The sequence below is a fragment of the Octopus bimaculoides genome, chromosome 10 (assembly GCF_046866305.1).
Source record: "Octopus bimaculoides isolate indiv1 chromosome 10, ASM4686630v1, whole genome shotgun sequence".
Lineage (NCBI taxonomy): Eukaryota > Metazoa > Mollusca > Cephalopoda > Octopoda > Octopodidae > Octopus > Octopus bimaculoides.
The window spans coordinates 83,071,397-83,093,896 of NC_142937.1; the positions used below are offsets into that span (position 1 = coordinate 83,071,397).

At 32.0% G+C, this 22,500-nt stretch overlaps 1 protein-coding gene and 1 long non-coding RNA gene across 45 annotated transcripts in view; one reads left to right on the forward strand and one right to left on the reverse strand.

Annotated features, from left to right (window-relative positions):
* Window positions 1-14,373, reverse strand: part of LOC128248924 (uncharacterized) — a 126,972-nt gene extending 112,599 nt beyond the window's left edge. For all 3 annotated transcript variants that reach the window (XR_008265079.2, XR_008265077.2, XR_008265078.2), the window contains exon 1: window positions 13,864-14,373. This is a non-coding gene — a long non-coding RNA (uncharacterized LOC128248924). The remainder of the gene's footprint in view (window positions 1-13,863) is intronic.
* Window positions 1-22,500, forward strand: part of LOC106871599 (tyrosine-protein phosphatase Lar) — a 591,306-nt gene that overhangs the window by 442,800 nt on the left and 126,006 nt on the right. For 4 of the 42 annotated variants that reach the window (XM_089358895.1, XM_089358897.1, XM_089358896.1 and 1 more), the window contains exon 1: window positions 14,510-14,903. The exons of the other annotated variants lie outside the window; for them this stretch is intronic. In XM_089358895.1, coding sequence (XP_089215021.1) covers window positions 14,525-14,903 — 379 coding nt within the window. In that variant the 5' untranslated portion in view covers window positions 14,510-14,524. Of the gene's footprint in view, window positions 1-14,509; window positions 14,904-22,500 lie in introns of those variants that run through there. 42 annotated transcript variants of the gene reach the window in all.

The following is a 22,500-nucleotide window of genomic DNA, read 5'->3' on the forward strand; positions in this document are numbered from 1 at the left end:
GAGGCTGGGCAGAAATTTTCATTCAGAAAGCACACACACACACACACACACACACACACACACACACACACACACACACACACACAATGAAATGTAGAAAGAAGGAAGGATATATTGAATGTCCTAAGTGATTGTGGTAATATTGTACAGTATATTTGACATATAAACAAATAATAACAGTGAAGCAATTTTATAAATACGTATCGTGTTTTAGAAGAATTATTTTTCCTGATTATAAATATATACACTTAGAAATATATATGGTTATATAAATACTTTGATAAATGTATGCCAATAGTTTACTAATACATGAATTTATATACACTTGTATATGAATATGTGCCCATATATGTCTGAAAATTTTTTTTTTTAAATATGTTTGCATCATAAATGCTAAAATATATGCAACCAAACACATGCAGCAGGAAAAAGGATTTGAAGAAATAAAATATATGAATACATAAAAACACAATATAAAAAGCTGAATGGGTGGTATAAAAACAATAAGGGGCCAAAAAAATTAGCAAAGCTTTATCAAGCGTACGGAGTCTAACTTTATATATTTTTTTACTGAATAATGTTGATACAAGCAAATGAGTGTTACAAATTGTTAAGTAGTTATTAATATAAACAATAATCAGTAATATGGTGTTACCTTTTATATATATAAAGCATGATAATTAAAAACTTAAAACTGCATAGATAACATCATACTTGCTTGTGTGTGTGTATATTTATACATGTGCATCTATTTACATAAATATGTGTGCATACACATTTAAGCATATTTACATACACATGTATATATATGCATATATGCACACGCATAGACATACACATAGACACACATACTTATGTAGATTCATATATATTAATACATATGCATGCTCATACACAACTACATATACCCCACACATACGTATGTTTAATTACATATACATATGTTTGTGAATAACAAATGATAGGGCTGCAAAAGTCATTATTACTAATTTTGCAGTTACGTCCTGTTAATATGTGGGATAGTAATGGAACATACAGTAAAATTATATATCTATGTAGATGGGTGTGTGTATGCATATATATAAATAACAGTTAGGTGAATGTAGTAGGAAAGCGAGAGATGCTAAAATTTTGGAACCACCAAATGCACTACGACTGGGATAGTCAAATAGTGTTTACATCTTGTAGCTGTCATTTTTGAAGAGAGATTGTTTACATAAGGAGATCATGCTTAATGAATATATTTACTACACCTTGTTTGGGTGTGTAGAAGGAGAACGAGACAGTTTTATAAAAATATTTTATTGCAAAATGTGTGAAATATTCACAGACTGTTTTGATAATGAAAATCTTAGAATGTTATTCGTATGTTTATAACCATCGTTTTATAGGGTTTGGTGGGTTTGTATTACTGTCATAAGCTATTCCCTGCTTTGTTGAACATCTTACAAAGCTTATTGTATTTCACAGTGTTTGAGCACACACCAAGAAATAAACTTAGAGAGAACAAATTACATGGAATTTTCAAAGCATTTCAAATCTTGTATATTTCTGAAATTAATTTTCTCAGCTGTGTTTAGTTTGCTTCCGAGCCATGTGATTGCAGGTTCAGTTCTCCTGTGTGGCACTTGGGGGCAAGTGTCTTCTATTGTAGCTCTAGACTGACAAAAATTCTGTCAGTGGATTTGACAAACAGATACTGAAGAGAAGTCTATTGTGTGTGTGTTTCTTTATATCTGTGCTTCTGTGAAAGTTAGGACATTAAGATGATGTTGATGTTGGTATTTTTCAGATCAATAAATTGTCTAATTGCTTCTTGCTTTTGAAGCCATGTGAGTTTATAGATCCCTCAGTTGATAGACTAATAAGGAATAGTTAGCATTGAGAAGGTCATCTGGCTGTAACATATATATCTAATCTGTGCTAGCTTGGAAAAACAGGTAAAACAAGAAAAAAAGTTATAGGTGTTGTTTGAGAAAGACATTGTTTAGAAGAAAATCATTGTCATTGACTAATTTAACTTCTTTTTTCTCAAATTTGTTTCACAATATTATTTATATGAATCATAACATCAATTAAATGAAATCCAAATTGTCCACTTTGCAAGTGGTAGTATGCAATGCTTGTTAGAATATTTATATATTTTTGGATAAGCAAATTTATTTGCAAGTGATTTTAAAGTTAATACTATTTTTGAGACAGTATATGAAATTCGGACTTGTTAATTTATTGGCTTTGGTTTTAAGTTTATTCTAAAATGAATGAAGATGCTGAGAGTAGTAAAGTAATTTTTGAATGAATTTGAAGAAAATCCACTGTCTTACTATGAACCAAAAATTTTAAACCTTTCGTTAAATAATATAAATTAAATGATCAGTGGAGTGACTTCCCTTGTATTGGAGATTAATTTTAATACCATTAGATGAATGTATTTGTTCTTTACTGTATATTTTGAGTAATTTAACATATGTTGATCAGAACTATCCTAGTAATAGTTATTTCATCTCTTTGGAACAAATCTACCATTAAAAACAAGAGAAAAAAGGGGTAAAAATATTAACTGAAAAAAATAATTTGATGAGAATGAATTTCTTTTGTAAACAACATCTTTCTCAGACAACACTGGAAATAAATTTTACTGAAACATATAAACATTGTTGTCACAATTCTGGGTTTTTCTTGCTAAGTAATCATGATTTTCAGAAACTGTTAGTTAAATAAGAAGCCAGAGAATAGTTTATGTGAGTAATGCTTCCTGAGTAAGTGAAGCCTGCAATTATTAGATGATCTCAGAATTTCTTTTATCAAATGAATATTTTACAATTCCACATCATTTTATGATGTTTTTTCCTAACTTTGATCTTATTTTTATATCCCCAGTAAAAGTGTAGTAAATATTTTCAAGAAGTATGACTACTCTCTGTAAATGAAAAAAAAACCACCCAGAACTAACAATTCTATAAAAGTACAAACCATTTTGCATCCAGACTATCACATTCAATACATGTGTGCCTTTTAAAACACTTTTTTTTATATGCGCAAATTTTTGCTGTACATTACATTACTGTTCTAAAGATTTGAGAGTAGAAACTGTTGTGAAATTTGTAATCCTATAATATAATAATTTATAATATCAATCATATGAATGTAACTGACATACCATGAATGTTCACTGTGCAGTTTGCAAAGATTTAGTTGAAAAACACAAAGCGCTTACTCAATGAAAATATTTCTGTCTCATGCTACAACATACAAACGTGTAGATATATATGTGCAATGGTAGGTGTGTGTGTGTGTGTGTGTGTGTGTGTGTAAAAAAAAAAAAAAAAGCAAGAAAATGGTAGTTGTGTGCATGGTAAAAATATTCAGTGAAGTTCAAGAATTTGCTTCAAGTTTTATGTGTGCAAAAGTAGAATCAAATGTGTGAAGATGGACATTTTTTCACTGTTGGGAAAATTTGTTTCTCTCTCATGATGTTTTGTCAGAACATCAGGTCACTCCTCCATGTGGCATGTGAAATTCACCAAAATCGTTACACACACACACACACACACAAAATGAGAATTATAAATAAAGGGCATTTTCTCAGTGTGCATATGTCCATCATTTCTCAATTATAACATAGTTTAATTAATAAGTAACATCTGATTTTCTATTTCTCAGTAGTAATATTTTTATCTCATAGGACCTGGCAAGGGCAAATAATTCTAATATTAGTTTTTATTATTGTTTGTAGTTTAGGGTGAATGGCAGTAGGTAGTCTACAAGAACCTCTTTTGCATATTAGCATATTTCAGAAACATTTTAGTTGATATATATATTTATATTATTTATGTGAATGTGTGAGTATATTAAACACACATACATATACAATTGGATATGAATATTTTCATGAATGTTGTATGTGTGAATACATCTAGTAATGTATGTATTTTCTGTGTATTTTGCAAATGCTTTTTTAAACATGTATGCATGTGTGTGTGTGTATGTGTTTGTATACACACACATACATGTGTATCTGCATACATATTCATTCATAGATACACACACAAAAATATTGTGCTTTATGTATGTGTGTAATTTATGAATGAATTTCAAATATAAGCTAATATAAAACATTATCAGTATGAAATTACATACTCTGATTACAAACTTATTGATTAGTTGACCACATTCCTTGAAGAATATCAACTTTAGGCACACAAACATAAATACATAAGCCAGAAGCAAATTTCTCTTTTAGTTTAATGCATGTGTACAAATTTCAATATCTTTTGATTTCACATTTTTTTTCCTCTACTCACATTTGTATGTTTATATCTGAAGTATTAAGTTGACAAAAGGAGTTTATTTTTAAATCGTTAAGGAGTTTATTTTATATATATATATATATATATATATATATATATATATTTATATTTATTTATTTGTTTTTTCTAGCTAAATGGTAAAATAATATATATTTTTCTCTCTGTTCATTATCAATATATTATTTGTGTTTCTGACATGCAGTAGTTTTTATGTCACCTTCTGAGAACTATTATAATTTTGCAATCTGCTGCACACCATGGTACAACACTTAGCTCCTTTGTCTATGAAAGTATCAGAATTTTTATTCTATTTTAGATGGAACAAAGTATAGGTTTCAAAGCAGTTTATAATTTGAGATATTTTGTGTACAACCTGTTATCTCACCAGCATATTGTTTTTTATTTTGATTGTAGTTGTGGAAACTTAAGTGTAGTTATTGAGTATTTGTTTAACGAATATTTAGTAGTATTTATTTAACAAATGAATTTGTTTTGATTCTTAAATATTTTTTGTACGTACAAGGGAAATAACTACTTTAAAAATTAGCGATAACTAGAAGATCTCGAGTCCACGGTGTTTCATAATTGTCGCAAGTTACCTCCCTTGCAACACAAACTTCATTGCCATATTTTTATATGTGGATGAGAGAGAGAGGCAGAAAGAGCACGTGTGTGTGTGTGCTTAATTAGGCATTTGTCATTCTTGATTAAGTTTTTCTTTTTTCTTTAAATTTATTTGATTGACATTAAAAGAAGGCATACACATATTTCTGTTCGAGAACGTCATTGTTTATCAGAGGTTTTGTTATTTTAATGTTAAAAAGTTAAAAGAAAATGTTTTCTTTTAAAAATTTAAATTGTAGTAGCATTCATTGCATAAATATCCCACTCTTGTTTTGTATTTCATAGGAGTGGTTTTGTTTGTTCTTTCTTAAGTGTGTGTGTACATAGAGACATACAGGGAAGTTCTGGGTGTCATACAATAAGAAAAATTTAAGTAATGATGGTATTAACTCATTAGAAAATAGTTATTATGCTCCATGGTTCCATGTAAGAGGTTCTCTCCAGATAACTATCACAGCACTCTGTGTTCTAACACAACATCAACTTTCATGTGGGGATATAAATATTACTTTTTGGTATTAATACTGCTTTTGTCACTATTAATTTTTAATTATCCCACTATCTATTTGCGACACCAGTGCCTAATTAAGCACTGAGATTTTATGTGTATCAGTAGTTAAGAGATCACTGCTGTTGCTAGCCTTTGGGTATCTACCATTGTCAAGGCCAAGGAAGGCCAAAATCACATGATCTGGTTGTCCCAACAGCTACAATAGCAGTTGATTTATCTCCCACTAGTGATATCAACAAGTTCTCACATGGTAATTATTACAGTATTATGTGTTCTCTTAGAACATCCAATTTTAAGTGAGCATAAATATTATCTTTTCGTATCTCCTTGTTTATTTATACACTGGTGTAACAATTCTTCAACAAAATTTTACAGGAAATTATAGGTTAGTTTCTTTGAAGTGGGATGTGCCTTCTTTTAGATGTTTCTTGAAATTCTATAGCTGACACTTGCTCATGATGATTGGGATTTTAAGGAACAAATTCTTCATTATTGTGGTTTGAAAGAGGGTTGAGTGATTTATTTTGCTTGAAGTTAAAATAAGCCCAGCTCTTCTGCTTATGAAAATCTCATTGTTTATCTAGTTGCAGCGGATTTTGATATTACGGCTGGTTACCCTTTGTAATGCCAACCACTTTACAGAGCAGACTGGATTCTTTCTATGTGGCACTAGCACTGGTTACATATGTATACATGCATTTATACTTGTGTGTGTGTGTGTGTATATATAAATATATGTGTCTATATTATGTATTTATAACACTCCGTGTCAGATTTATATGTGTGTGTGTGTGTGTGTATGTATATTGATTTGTATATATTATTTATCTATATTTATGTATGTGGATAGACTTGTGTATATGGATATATATGTTCATCACTATCATCCCGATAAGTATATACACCATTGTCATTGTGACTCTGGATCCTAAATCATTTCGATGTGGAGTGTGAAAATTATATACTCTTCCCAAACTGTTTGATAACATGTCTCACTTCCTGGTGCACATTTTCAATTCTATATATGTATACACACACACACCCACACACACACCCACACACATTAATATTTTTATAATATGTGTGTGTATTATATGGGTGTATATATATGTATATATATATATATATATATAATGTGTACGAGTATATGTATATATAATACGCATGTGTGTGTGTGTGTGTGTGTGTGTGTGTGTAAACATGTATGTCTGATTAGTTAAGAAGCTTGCTTCAAAACCATGTGGTTGCAGTTTCATTCTCTCTTTCTCTCTGTATGTGTGTGTTTGTATGTATATATATATATATATATATATATATATATATATATATATATATATATTAATATATTATTTAGGAAGTTATGGCCAGCAACAGAGTGACTATTGAAGGCATGGTGCACCTTCAGTTATCTACTTCTGGTGAGTTGCCTATACCGCTAAGTGCTTTATAGGTATGAAACCAATGGTCGCTCAATGACTGCTCATAACAGTTAACTTCTTGAAAGGCTATATTACTGCACTAATGCTTTAGAGTGAGCTTTTCTTCTGGATATATGAACTATTGATGATACACACACGTATGTATGTGTATATACTTTATGCATGCATATGTATATATGTATTAATTTATGTATGCTTGTGTGTGTATATAATCCATATATATGAAATAAGTGGATCTATTGTTTAGGAAAATAATATATACTTGTTTAAGGGTTGTACTGGATAAATTGCGAAAATAACTCTAACAGTTCAAATACTAAGAAATAAGCATTCTCAATTTCATTTTTACCAAATAATTTAGGAAAATGAATGGGTTATTTCCCTTGACTATATATTAAGATCCCTTCCAGGGGCCCTATTATCGATTTTTTTTCAACAATCTGAGTATGCCATGAGGTTTCCAGATATGAGTTCTACTCACATGTCAAGTTTCATCAAAATCGATAAAATGATGTAGGAGGAGTTAGCTAACAACTCCAAAAACACATCCGCAGACAGAATTTCCCAATATATATATACACATACATGCATATACACACATATATATACATACGGCTTGACAGCCCTCACCGTTTGTGTTTACCGTTTTGTTCTCACTGTCCTGTTTTTGTTACCACTTTCACCCTCCACAAAAAATCCCAAATTTTCTTTAATTTGCTTTGCGGGAAGGACTGTTTTAACGGAGTTGCATATTGTCCTTACTTTCAAAAAGCGTAGATGAAACAGGGACAACTGATGAAGGGAATGTTCTTTATGTTGCATGTCTCATTTCTCTGTTTTTTTCGTTGTTTGAAAAATGTTTGTTTTCTATGTTTTTGTTTTTTATGTTTTCATTTCTCATTGTGTCTACGTTTTTTTGATGTGCTGTACCCATATATGCATGTATATACACATATATATGTAGGTATGTACATATATGTATGTATATATGCATATATTTATATATTATTTATATTATTATATATATATATACACATACATGTATATATATATACACGCACATATATATTTACACACATACATATATATATACATTTGGAAATGGAGGAGTAGTGTTCAATCATAATAATATAATTATATATATATATGCATATATACATACATAAATGTACATATATATATATATATATATATATATATATATATATATATATATATATATATATGTATCTCCTGTCTTCTCCTCCCTCTCTCATCTAGTTTCTCTCTCCTATTACATCATGCTTATGTATGCATGCTTACATTGTTTTGTGTTCCCCATCAGTTGCAACCAGTTTCTTATATATATAGACAATGTAAAACTGCTGTCTTTCCTTTTTTTCTCCACCTCATGTCATTTCATCCCCGAAGAAGGGCTGTGATTGAAACATTGGATACTCCACTTCCTTGGTCCATTTCAATGTACTCTTTCTATTATTTTTTTGCCGAATTATATGTCAGTGTGTCTACTTACAGACACACATACTCACACCTATAATTAAGCACAAACATATAAAACTTTTGCATACACATATCTATATGTGTTACATTTATCTGTATAGGCAGAGGAGTGGCTGTGTGGTAAGAAGCTTGCTTCCCAACCACATGGTTCCGGGTTCAGTTTCACTGTGTGGCACCTTAGGCAAATGTCTCCTACTATAGCCTTGGGCTGACCAAAGCCTTGGGCCGACCAAAGCCTTGTGAGTGGATTTGGTAGATGGAAACAGAAAGAAGCTTGTTGTATATATATATATTTGTATGTATTTGTGTGTCTGTGTTTGTCCCCCGCCATCGCTTGACAACTGATGTTGGTGTGTTTACGTCCTCGTAACTTAGCAGTCTGGCAAAAGAGACCAATAGACTAAGTACTAGATTTACAAAGAATAAGTCCTGGGGTTGATTTGTTTGACTAAAGGCGGAGCTCCAGCATGGCTGCTGTCAAATGACTGAAACAAGTAAAAGAGTAAAAGAATATATTTCTCTCTCTCTCTCGCTCCCTCTCTTACTTTTATTCACTTACTATCATATATATGTCTATATATACATATATATAGACATATATATGTCTATATATATATATGTCTATATATATATATAGACATATATGTCTATATATATATATAGACATATATATGTATATATATATATAGACATATATATGTCTATATATATATATATAGACATATATATGTCTATATATATATATAGACATATATATGTCTATATATATATATAGACATATATATGTATATATATATATAGACATATATATGTCTATATATATATATATATCATACTAATATATACTTTTGTTATTTACACCACCTGTCCTCGTCTGTTGTTATTATTTGTATATTCTCCCATATATATATATATATATATATATATATATATATATATATATATATATATATATTGCCACCCCCATATACATACATATATCATCATCATCGTTTAACGTCCGCTTTCCATGCTAGCATGGGTTGAACGATTTGACTGAGGACTGGTGAAACCGGATGGCAACACCAGGCTCCAATCTGAATTTGGCAGATTTTCTACAGCTGGATGCCCTTCCTAACGCCAACCACTCAGAGAGTGTAGTAGGTGCTTTTACGTGTCACCTGCACGAAGGCCAGTCAGGCGATACTGGCAACGGCCTACACATACATGTGTATACATGTGTATAAATACACATACATACATATATATATACACACACACAAAAAGCTTGCTTCTCTACCACTTGGTTCCACTGTATACCACATTGGGCAATTGTCTTCTATAGCCTTGGGCTGACCAAAGCCTTGTGAGTGGATATTTGGTGGATAGAAGCTGAAAGAAGCTCGTGTGTGTGTGTATATATATATATATATATATATGTATATGTATATATATAGTGTGTGTCGTTTAAGTCTATGTTTGTCTCCCACCACTTCTTGACAACCGCTCTTGGTGTGTTTATGTCTCCTTAACTTAGCGGTTCGGCAAGGCTTGACAAAAACAATTAAGTACTGGGGTCAATTCATTCACCTAAAATTTCTTTAACGCAGTGCTCCAGCATGGCCACAGTCTAATGACTGAAACAGTAAAGGATGAAAGAAAAAGATACACACACACACATACATATGTATGTATGTATATACATATGTGTATGTATATATATATATATATATATATATATATATATATATGTATGTATGTATGTATGTATGTATGTGTGTATGTATATATATATATATATATATATATATATATATATATATATATATATATATACACACACACACACATCAGTATGTATGTGCATACACACACATACATTCAAATAAAGTATAAATATACCAACGATACAAACTTTTGTATATGAATATATATATCGGTGCATACAAGTGTGTTCAGGTTTTCATATGTATTTATGTGCCCCAGCATAGCCACAACCTTAGGGCTGAAATGTGTTGAAGACCCCCCCCCCCATATATATATATATATATATATATATACTTTATTTAAAAGCAGCAGAAATATAACAAAAAAACCGTTACTCTGAGTTTCACGTTCCCGTTCATCGGACAGTTTTGTTAGAAATATATATATATATATATATATATATATATGAAGCTTGCTTCCCAGCTACATGGTTTCGGGTTCAGTCCCACCGCGTGGCACCTTGGGCAAGTGTCTTCTGCTATAGCCCCGAGCCGACCGAAGCTTTGTGAATGAATTTGGTAGGCGGAAGTTACTGCTGTGTGTGTATATGTCTGTGTATGTGCTTGTGCCTCTCTCCCAAAGAGTGAGAGGGGGGAAAATATATATATATATATATATATATATATATATATATATATACACACACATAAACATATATGCATATACATAAAGGCGTATGTGTGTTTGTGTGATTAAGAAATAGCTCACTAAACACCTGATTTTGGCTTCAGCCACACTGCATGGCACCTGGGACAAGTACCGTCCACTGTAGCTCTGAACCGACCAACGCCTTGTGAGTGAATTTGGTAGGCAGAAACTGATGAAGGCTGGCATGAGAGTGCTTGTTTACCTACATACAAATATATATACAAAGTATATAGATATTTGTGTGTGTGTGTGTGTGAGAGAGAGAGAGAGAGAGCTTGTGTTAGTGTCTCTTTGTCTTGATCAAGCATGGTGGTTGTAAATGAGCGTTATTGCCACACAAGCGGTATGCTTCCAGTTTTCCGTGCGGACATATCTGGTCATGAGGACATATTACCTTACTTGGAATTTTATTGAGTGTTGACAACAGCAAGATCATCCATCTGTAGAAAATCTCTTTTCACATATTCCAACTGATCTATGCATGCATGGAAAGTGAAGGCTAAAAAATGCCGATGATGCTGTATCTATATTACATGTGTATATATATATATATATACAATCACACACACACACACACACACAAAGTAGGCGAGAGCAGTGTGATACATGTATATAGTTACACACACACACACTATATATATATATATATATATATATATATATATATATATATATATATATATATATATATATACACACACACACACACACTTATATATGTACAGACACATACACACATACTCATATGGGTATGTATATGATGCATACTTATGTGTATCATGCATATGTTGTGCATTTCTTATATACATACATGTATATATTTCATGCTTATAATGCATACAAATATATCGTAGACCATATATTTTACATGAAGATACTTTATTTAAATAAATATATATAAAGTGTACAAATATATATATATGATGATGATGATGATGATGATATGCGTGTGTGTGAGTGTAAACAATGTGTATGAAATTTAGAAGTACTTCATGATGTGTGTGTGTGTATGTGTCTTTGTGCCTATGCTTTCAACTAATGAGCAAAACTTGAATTTCTTTTATGGTCAATTTCATTTTCACATTAAATTTGACTCTTAACTTCACTTAAAGTTGCTTATATTTTTTAATGTGTTTCAAAATATAAACTGCATTTCGAGTGAACAAGTCTGAGTAGTGTACTTATTCTATCAGTCTCTTTCTTTTGGCAAACCACTATGTTACAGGGATGTAAACACACCAACACCAGTTGTCAAGCAGAAGTTGGGTGACAAACACAAAGACAGACAAACACACACACATGCACATTTATATATGAAGGGATGGGAGCCTCTTTCAGTTTCTGTCTACCAAATTCACTCAGGAGCCATTGGTCAGTCCAAGGCTGTAGTAGAAGAGACTTGCCAAGTGACACAATGGGATTGAACCCAGGCTCAGTGTGGCTGGGAAGCAAACTTCTTACCATGCCACCCCCATACATATATCATCATCATTTAATGTCCATTGTCCATGGCTTGATATATGTATGCAGACATAATTACACATTTATATATATATATACACACACACACACACACTATATATATATATATATATACATACATATGAATGAATGTGTATGTGTGTACATGTGCACATATATAGATATACAGAGAAAGAGGGAGACGTGTGTATCGGTATATATTTATATGTGTGCATGTATGGTTTTGTTTGTATACTTGTATGCTTATGTATAAATGTGTGTGTGTACAGACAGTTATTTCAAACTAACTATGAGGAAAAACTATGATGTGAAGTAGTGTTTTATAATCCATTTTTCTTTCCCCCGAACACTATGGTTATAAAGATCACATAGGGCACATAGAATAAAGAATAGATACCTGAATTTGATTTTGTATAAAATATTTGTATAACTTTATGTATGTGTGTGAATATATATGTATGTAGGTTTACATATATACATATATATACACTGAGGGGTGGGGAATTCTTTGGACACTGTTGTTCATTTTCCTTAGAGTTTTTCTTACTATCATATATCTGTCTATATATATATATATATATATATATATATATACTGCCCCCCCCCCATATGCATATTTATATATGTATATACACACGCACATGTTTACGTGTTTTTGTTACTATCATATATTTGTCTATATATATATATATATATATATATGCATGTGTAAACATACATGTGTGTATATATATTATCTTTGTGTATGTATATATATATATATATATATATATATATATATATATATATATATATAGGGTTGGCCTTTTAAATCAAAATTCTATAAATACTATCTGTAATTCTGTATTGACTCGAATGGAAAAATGTGTCGCTCAAGGACTTCAGTTTGAACAAAATTCATGTTTCATACTTAAATGTTTTTATTAAATTTATTCAGTTGTTAAACACATAAATCTTGGAATTAAATGGTTTTGATTTACTGTCAGGTGACTTTTGGCCAACCCTGTATGTATATATATGTATATATATCATATATACTGCACTATATTTTTTCATGTTGTGAATGAGAGAATTCAGTGTCCAGGTACAATACAATTTACAGTAATTTAGTTGCATAAAAATACATCTCAAATTTTACTTAAATATGAACAATTTCTTACGTATGCAGCCACATATATAAAATATGTATGATTTTGATACCTGCACAGTCATACAATGCTCATCAATTTCATAAAAGTATATTCATGTCATGAAAAGATTATCTCCATTTCTCTATGTATGCCTCTCTCTCTCTCTCTGTATGTATATGTATATATTTTCATATACACATATACACATATACATACAGGGGAAGAGACATTCACATACACATATTCATACAAGCATACATACATATATATCTTTGTGTGAACATGCGAGCATACACACATACACTCAGATACCTACAAGCAACAAATTTAGTTGGCTGAACTTTCCTGATGCCAGTTACTTCAGTAAAGTGAATGCTAAGTTACTGTTTTCTGTTAACAACCCCTTTACCATTCTCTAACTTCTTTATAATATGTGCTTCTTTAGCTTTCTATACACTGTACCAAAATCTTACCTCTCTGCTGCTACTGTTGCTGCTGATACGGTCCCTTTTGGATGGTTGGCAGACTGGATACTTAGATGATGGGTATAGTTTCTCCTTTACAGCCCTGCTGTGGGGATCTGCATTTAGTAACTAGTCAGTACTGAAGAAATATTTCCATGGTAACCAGAGAAAATGACAATTTCATGCAGCTGGTCTTAGACCTCAACCAATGATAAAGCTTCTTCTAAGTTGTGGTGAAGTCTTTGTATCATCAAAGTGGAATGAAATCTTACCCCAGTCATGCTGCCTCATTCATTTTCAGTTGTGTGTGTGTGTTTCCTCCTGCCAACTTGGAAATAATGTGTTATTCTTCAATCACTAAAAAACATGCATTCTAGTAGGATTTAGCACTTTCTGTCTTTTTTTTTTTTGTATTATTTTTGTACATAGAAAATATAAATATAGATACATCTATATATATATCCATATCATATATAATAACAACAATAATAATAAATTGTCATTTTGTGGCAGTGGTTTTGTGACAAGCAACTACTAGAGGTGATTCAATGTGACTGCTACACCACACTATTCTAGCAGTAGTGTGAAGTCAGGATTTTACCTTGCTTGTAGTACTACTTCACTGTCATCGCTACCTCTGTTTTCTTCCTCTGCTGTATCAATTATTATCATGGAGGAGAAGCGAGCGTACAGGCTCAGTCTCCATTCTTTAATGATAATAATTATTATTACAGTTGACTTAATGGCTATTGCTGATGCTTCACTTCCATCTGCACCTACGAAACTTACAATATCGCACATTGAATCTGAATCGGTTCAATTATCATGGGATAAAGCTAATACAGGAGATGTGTTATCATACATTATATTATATCGGCCATACAAAAGCAACAGGGAATTCAAGGAGATAGGTGATGTTAAAAAAACCAGGGGATATATAGTACATCCGCTCAAACCAAACACCAGGTATGAATTTAAAGTTTTGGCCAAAAATAAAAATGGACATGGTCCTTCAAGTGAATCAGTATTGGGATTAACTGGCCCCACTGGTTAGTATGTATTGTTTAAATTTTTTGTTTAATTTTTTTTTCTTTTGTTTTGTTTTAACATATCACAACATTCCTATAGAAATGGTTTACCTAGCTTACAAACACACAGGTGCACACACACACACATGCTCACTCACAGATACATCTCAAATCTTTATTGATTTTTGTTTGCTTTTTTCTTCAAGAGTTTCTGCATAAGCTATGTGGATCCCTCTCTCCCAAACCTTTCCCTACTGCTACCACATGTATTCTAATAAATAGATTGATGCTTGTCATTTGTTATTTTTATTATTATTATGAAAATGTTAGAAATCTTCAATATATTTTCATTATGTTGGTATTGTGACAATAAAAGATTGTTATTGTGAAAAGAATATATAAAACCATCATCAACAACATCATCGTTCCCCATACGCGGTTATAAATAATAAGACACGAAGAAAAGTTAGCTTTGTTGGTGATAAATATATCTTTGTTTCACACACGCAAAGTCTGGTTCTTAACTTTCATTTCAGGTTTTGCTATAATTTTATTTTTTCTGTATTCACCTGAAATCATGGGTGTTTATTTTTATTTCAAAAATTTGTATAAGGTTTATTCCTTCAAACACTCCCCTCTTTCCCCTTTTAGGTAATTAAGTAAAAAGTTAGGAATAGCTAAACGCTCATCCTGTATATCACCTTTTGGGGAGGAATTCTTGTGTATTTTGTTCTGTGTGCTGTGCGAAAGATTGGATTTTTTTTTCCTGTAAGATTGTATGTTGGTGTAGTTTAGTTTCAGTTGGGCCCCTAATTAAGTAAACTATAATCAAAAGTATTCCAACCACGACCATTCTGTTTTTTTGTTTTTTTTACCTGAGAGCATGGTATGTGATCTGAGGGAAATCTGTTTGCTATCTCTAGCATGTTAAGTGACTATATGAAGTTTCCATTGTTGATTTGTTCACAGTGTGTGTGCCTTAGTAGGCAGTGATTTGTTTTGTTAAAAATCATTTACATCTCTCCCTTAACTTGATAAAACATCTAAAGCTTTAATTTTTAATTGTTCAGTTTGCTAACTAAATCAATGGAACTCTCGAAATCATCATATGAAGTTACATTTCCTTTTTTTTTCTTTTAGTATTAGTCATTTCAGCTCTTTGTGTATGTGTGTGTATGCACACACATGCGCACATATAAATCTACATGTGTGTGTGTGTGTATTACCTGCCTTTTATTGCTGCTAGTAAAATTTTTTTTGTTGCTGCAATCTGCTAGGATTGTTAGAACATCAGGAAAATGCCTGGCGGTATTTCTACTGGTTCTTTATTTTTGAGTTCTAGTCCTGTTCAGGTCAACTTTGCCAATTAACAAGGCCAATGGTATTGGTTTACCCCTCCCTTCAGAATTTTCTAACCTTGTGCCTAAATTAAAAGCTATTATATTAGTATTATGCTGGTGGATTGGTAGAATTAGTAGTGTCAGAAAAAAAACGACAGCTCCTTTGTTACTATATTTTTGTTGAAATACACTACTGATACTTTAATTAATTTTTGGGGAAAAAATGAAGAATCGAATTTTACACTTTTATCATTTTTTTTTAAGCTGATGTTTAGAACATAAATTTATTTGAATTCTTTTTATGGAAGGTTTTATTCAGATTACTTTAAAACGAAGATTGTATCACAAAACCTGGGTGGTGTCAGGTAGGTTGGTATCAAAAGAGTTAACATTCCCTATGTATTTATTAGACATTGCCTCAAGAAGACAGTCGAATTTAATAGAGAGCAGTATATATATATATATATAGACAGTATAATTATATTACTTTAAAACACTTTTTGGAATAACAGTTGAGCTTTACTGTTGATGTGACTGTATATTGATAGTAGAGTCAAATATATTGTGAAGATCTAGATGGCTTGAACTAGGCAAAACTTGAAGTCCCAATCAACTTGATAAGCAGTATATATTAATTCCTAGTTATAAATTTCCCAAAGTGATCAAAAAGCCTTTTTCTTTCAATGCAATTTGATCTGAACTATCCATTGTATCTTTTTATTAGTTGCTTCGGTGTAGTATGAGATTTAGCTGCTATTACTAATATGCAGAGTGGTCAGCTATTACTTTTCTACATTATACTATTACATCTTGAAATATTGTTGACAGTAGCTCATCTCACTAAAAAGCTTTTATAATATCCGCAGTGGATAAAATAAAAGAAAAAATAATAATAATTTCCTGAAGCATAAAACTGGAAGAATCATTAGTGTCAGAGCTTTGCAGTATTCGTTCTGGCTCTTTACATTCTGAGTTCAAACTCCACTGCCATCAACTTTGTCTTTCATCCTTCTGGGGTCAATAAAGTTGAGTATCAGTCAACTAATTCACCTTCCCTCAAAATTGCTGCATGAGCCTAAATTAGAACCCATGTTCGATCTGTGTGTTGACACAGAAGACATGTTGCAGTGTTGTTGATTCAGACCTGATGGAGGAGACTTACGATCGAAAGCATTCCAACCTGTACTATCTCAACGTAGGACTACGTTATCCAAAATTTGTTGTTTCCATTTCTTAAGATAGGTAGTGGTTTTGAGGGGGGGTATTTGGCTGTTATTTCTAGCATGTTGTGCAACCACATAGAGGCACTCTGGCTTCTCTCAATACAGAATTGGTGCCTGAAATAAATAAGGATCATTCTCTAGCAAATGTAATGATAAAAATAGTGTGTGTGTGTGTGTGTGTCTGTCTGTGTGTGTGTGTGTGTGTCTGTGTGCGTATGTCTCTGTGTGTGTGTGTGTATGAGAGAGAGAGGAAGGGGGAAGGTAAATTGTGTATATGTCAGTAAATACTTGCTGAAGTTAAAATCATTTATAGTTTTGATGTTACTGGAACATTGATGTGTGTGTTTGAGTGTGTGAATACCTGCCCTGTGTGTGTGTTTGAGTGTATACCTGCTCTGTGTGTGTGTGTGTTTGAGTGTGTGAATACCTGCCATGTGTGTGTGTGTGTGTGTTTGAGTGTGTGAATACCTGCCCTGTGTGCCTGTGTGTTCCTTATCTCTAGTTATCATTTCTGGCAGTTACCAAATGTTTCACTTTTCACTGTTAGTGATAGCTAGAAGTAGTATCTTCATCAGTGCTTTTCCTTCCTTTAGGAATTTCACTGCTGCTCTCTCACTATATCAACTGAGTCACCAGCCTGTGAAGGCAATCTGAAGAATACACACACACACACACACACACACACACACACACACACACACACACACACACACACACTCACAAACATATGTTTACATACATGTTTCTTTTTATATGTTATGTCTGAGTGTTGCTATATGTGTTTATATAGTTTTATGTGTGCATGTGTGTGTGTCTATCTATCTATCTATCTATCTATCTATCTATATATATATATATATATATATATATATATATATATATATATATATATATTTTAAATAAGTTCTCCACCGATAATGGTGCTTACATACCGAAGGGCTTGGTAAAAATTATTAATTGTTGATTTATTAATAAATTGATAAACCTTTACCCTTTTAATTTGTAATAATTATATATATATATATATACTCGTTTACTCTTTTACTTGTTTCAGTCATTTGACTGTGGCCATGCTGGAGCACCGCCTTTAGTCGAGCAAATCGACCCCAGGACTTATTCTTTGGATGCCTAGTACCTATTCTATCGGTCTCTTTTGCCGAACCACTAAGTTATGGTGACGTAAACACACCACCATCGGTTGTCAAGCGATGTTGAGGGGACAAACACAGACACACAGACATACATATATATATATATACATATATACGACAGGCCTCTTTCAGTTTCCGTCTACCAAATCCCCTCACAAGGCTTTGGTCGGCCCTACCAAAAGACACTTGCCCATGGTGCCACGCAGTGGGAATGAACCCAGAACCATGTTGTTGGTTGCAAGCTACTTACCACACAGCCACCCCTGCGCCTATATATATAATGTGTGTGTGTGTGTTTGTTCACATGTATACACAGTGTATTTTGACTTCAGGAAAGTATCTTTTGTAGCATATTGCCATATCTTTTGAATGTTAGGTGAGAAAATACTTTAATGAAATATTTACAAAAGAACTAAATTCATCTTCTTGCCCTCCTTACTTTGTGGTGAGGGTGGTGCTGAACATGTTAGGGGTGGTGATGGTTCTGGTTGGCAGTGATGTTGGATGCAGCTGAATGGTTGCAGACACATGTATGTTTTTGTGTGAAAAGTATTGGGTGCTTGATGTTCAAAATTTTGTAACTATATTTTTACAATTATATTTGAAATCAGCAGGACTGAGCCAATGAAGGAACCTCTACAAGGTTACTTTATCTGCTGGAAATACCAGTTAAATCTCCCTCATATCACTCAGGCAGTGGATTGGCCAAAGCAAAATTTCTTTCCTATTTAGGAACAGTTGCTTACATTCCAAGTCAAATCTTTCTGAAGTCAACCTGTGTTTCATCTCCTGGAGATTGATAAAATAAAGTACCAGTTAAATACTGGTGTTAATTTAAAATATTCCTATCATGCATCCCAGTTGTGAATGTAATTATAATAGCTGAAGACCATACTTGTCTTAAAACAATAAAATAAAAAAGACGCACAGATTAATGTAGTACTAGATAGACTATGTCTGAAATAAATGATGCTATGGTCATGTTTGAATGTCTTTGATCAGGAATTTAAATAAAAACTACAATCAATAGAATGATTTATCCTGTTTGTTGTTTTGTTTTGCTTCTCTTAAGAAAATTAATAAATCTTTAGGTTTAAGTTTTATTTCATAAGGTTTTGTTCCAGTGTTTAGTTCCAGTTAGTGCTGTAACATGGCATTTTAAGAAATAGCTATAGTTGAAAATTTTGTGAGAGTGTGTATGTGCATGCATACTGAATGATTGTAATGTGTGTGTGTGTGTGTCCATGTACATGTTAACTGTTTGTATCTGTGTGTACATTATGGTTTGTGTTGTATGTTTGGATGTATGCATACATGGTGCTAATTAACTGAAGCTAAACATAATGTTGATGTTTAGCTTCAGGTCGGTCTTTTTAGATTCCTCTTGGCTTGCAACACCAAATAGCGTCCTTTTCTTTTTTTCAAGGCAGTAAGATGTAATTTGAGGAAGATTTGGCTGGTGCTATTTTTACAACTTGGGCAACCATGTTAAGAGGATCCATCAGAGTATGTGTGTACATGCCTCTCAGTTTCCTGCATTGTGTCTCAGTTTAGATCTTGTCATGTCTGTCCATTTAATGCTTGTATCCACATTTTTTCTTGTGGCTTGTATGTACCATACCTTCATCATATATTTTTTCCAAAATTAAAAAAAATCCATTATTTTAACTTGATGAAAGCTCAAAAGGAATTAACGATTATGCATTATTAGTGGGAAAAGAAAATGTGGCATCTATGTTAGAATCAAAATTAATTAACATTGTTACTTGGCTGCTTCTTATTTTATTGATACCAGAAGGCTTGATGGCAAATATGCTATAGTAGGACTTGAACTCTGAATGTAAAAGGTTGAAAGTAAATCAGCAATGCATTTTGTTCTCTTCTGTACCTATATCCTGAACTTTGGTCATTGGTGTAAGCTACTCCTTGGCTCATTCATGATCAACCAACAACATGGTTATGGTTGCTTGATCTGTAAGAATAATAAAGAATGCTTCCTGAAGTCCCACTCTATTATCTTATAATGGGAAGGGCACTTTGGATAACTGTAGTACCTGATAGATTAGCTAAACAAAACAAACAATATATATATATATATATATATATATATATATAACAATTTGGTGATTATGACAGAAATACTGTCTGCTCCATCAGGGCTGACCCGGGTTAAACAGCTGTATATTTTAAAGTAAGCTTTGGTCATTTCAGTTGCACAATTTATTTTTCAACTTTTGTTTGCATTTTCAGTTTAGCCTGAAATTAGTTGTAATTAAGCAGACCCCATGATCAAAAGCACTGGAGCAATAGCCATTCCATCTTATTTTCAGAATGTACACAATGCAACAGTAACATCCACCTCTCTATTTTTTTAAGGCATTGGGTATGGCCTGAAGGAAATTTGGCTGTTGTTTCTTACAGGCCTATCACCTTGATAGAAGGGTTTTTTTTTTTTGTTGGCATGTTTTAGTTTCTTTTTATTGAAGTAACAATGTTTTTTTAAATTTAATTAGACACTGTTATTTCATCCATCACATTTTGAATGACTTATAGTTCATTCACAGTGTGATTTCAAATTTATTATGCAGTATTTCCCTTTGTGTATGTTTGTGTGTGTGCATATGTAAATGTATTTATGTTTCTGTGTATACTTCAGGATTCCAATTTTTACTGTGTTCGGAAACATTTTAGTGACCCAATGAGTTTTGCTTCTAGTTTTGTATGGAGTCAACAGTTGGTTCTGTTTGATAACATATTAACATGTATGAGGGATATTTTAAAGAGATGAGGGCTATATTATATTAAAGGAAGTACCCATTGAAATGGTGTTGTGTGTATGCACATATATGCCTGTGTGTATGTATATATGTATCTATCTATCTATCTATTTATATATATATAAATGTATATATATTTACATACATATTTGCATACATACGTATGCATAGTGTAAGGTATTTATATTTTCAGGTTGCAATATATATGTTTATATGGAAAGATTTTATGGTGACAGACGGTTGTATAGATGTAGTGTACTTTTTTTTTATAAAATAAAAATAACTAGATTATGTCATCTTCAGTGGTTTTTTTGGGGTATTTTTTTTCAATTTGTTTTTAACAGATTACAACTACTGCTTCTACTGTTGCTACTGCTGCTTCTAGGTTTTGTTTCTTATAGATTGTTTCAGCTGCTTGCTTATTAATTACTTTTTTCTTTTTTTTTTTTTTGTTTGTCATATATGGGGGCAAGGGATTACCAAAAAAAAAATCAATTGAAGTTAATTACAGAAACAATAGAGGATTGCCTGAGTATTTTAATGATTTTGTCTTCAAACCAAGAATTAGCTGCCACAGCAACTTTTATGATGCTGCACACTTGAAATTACTAACTCCAAGGGAAATCAATGGAAACAAGTATCCCTTTCCCCCATCATTTTTCCCCTATTATAACAGATGGTTATTAAGATTTCCCAGGAACAATAGACTTATATTAGTAGTCGTTCTCTCTAAATCTGTCTCTAATTCTCTCTGTTGTTTCCTCTCTCTTTTTCTCTGTTCTCTCTCTTTCTCTCTCTCTCTCTCTCTCTCTTTGTTCTCTCTCTCTCGCTCTCTCTCTCTGTGCATCCACTGCTGTAATGTAATGAGCACAATATTAACATTCCTATAGTTTATATAATTAATTACTTAGGCAATTGTAGGCTTCAAAACAGCTAATGCTTATATATATATATATATATATATATATATATATATATATATATATATATATATATATATATATGGATAGATAGATAGATAGACAAGGAGGAGAATAATTTAAAACACTTATGCAAAATAAATTCTCTACAACCCAATCTTTTGTTGCACACTTGTTAAGTTAATTTATCTTCAAGTGTTTGATTTT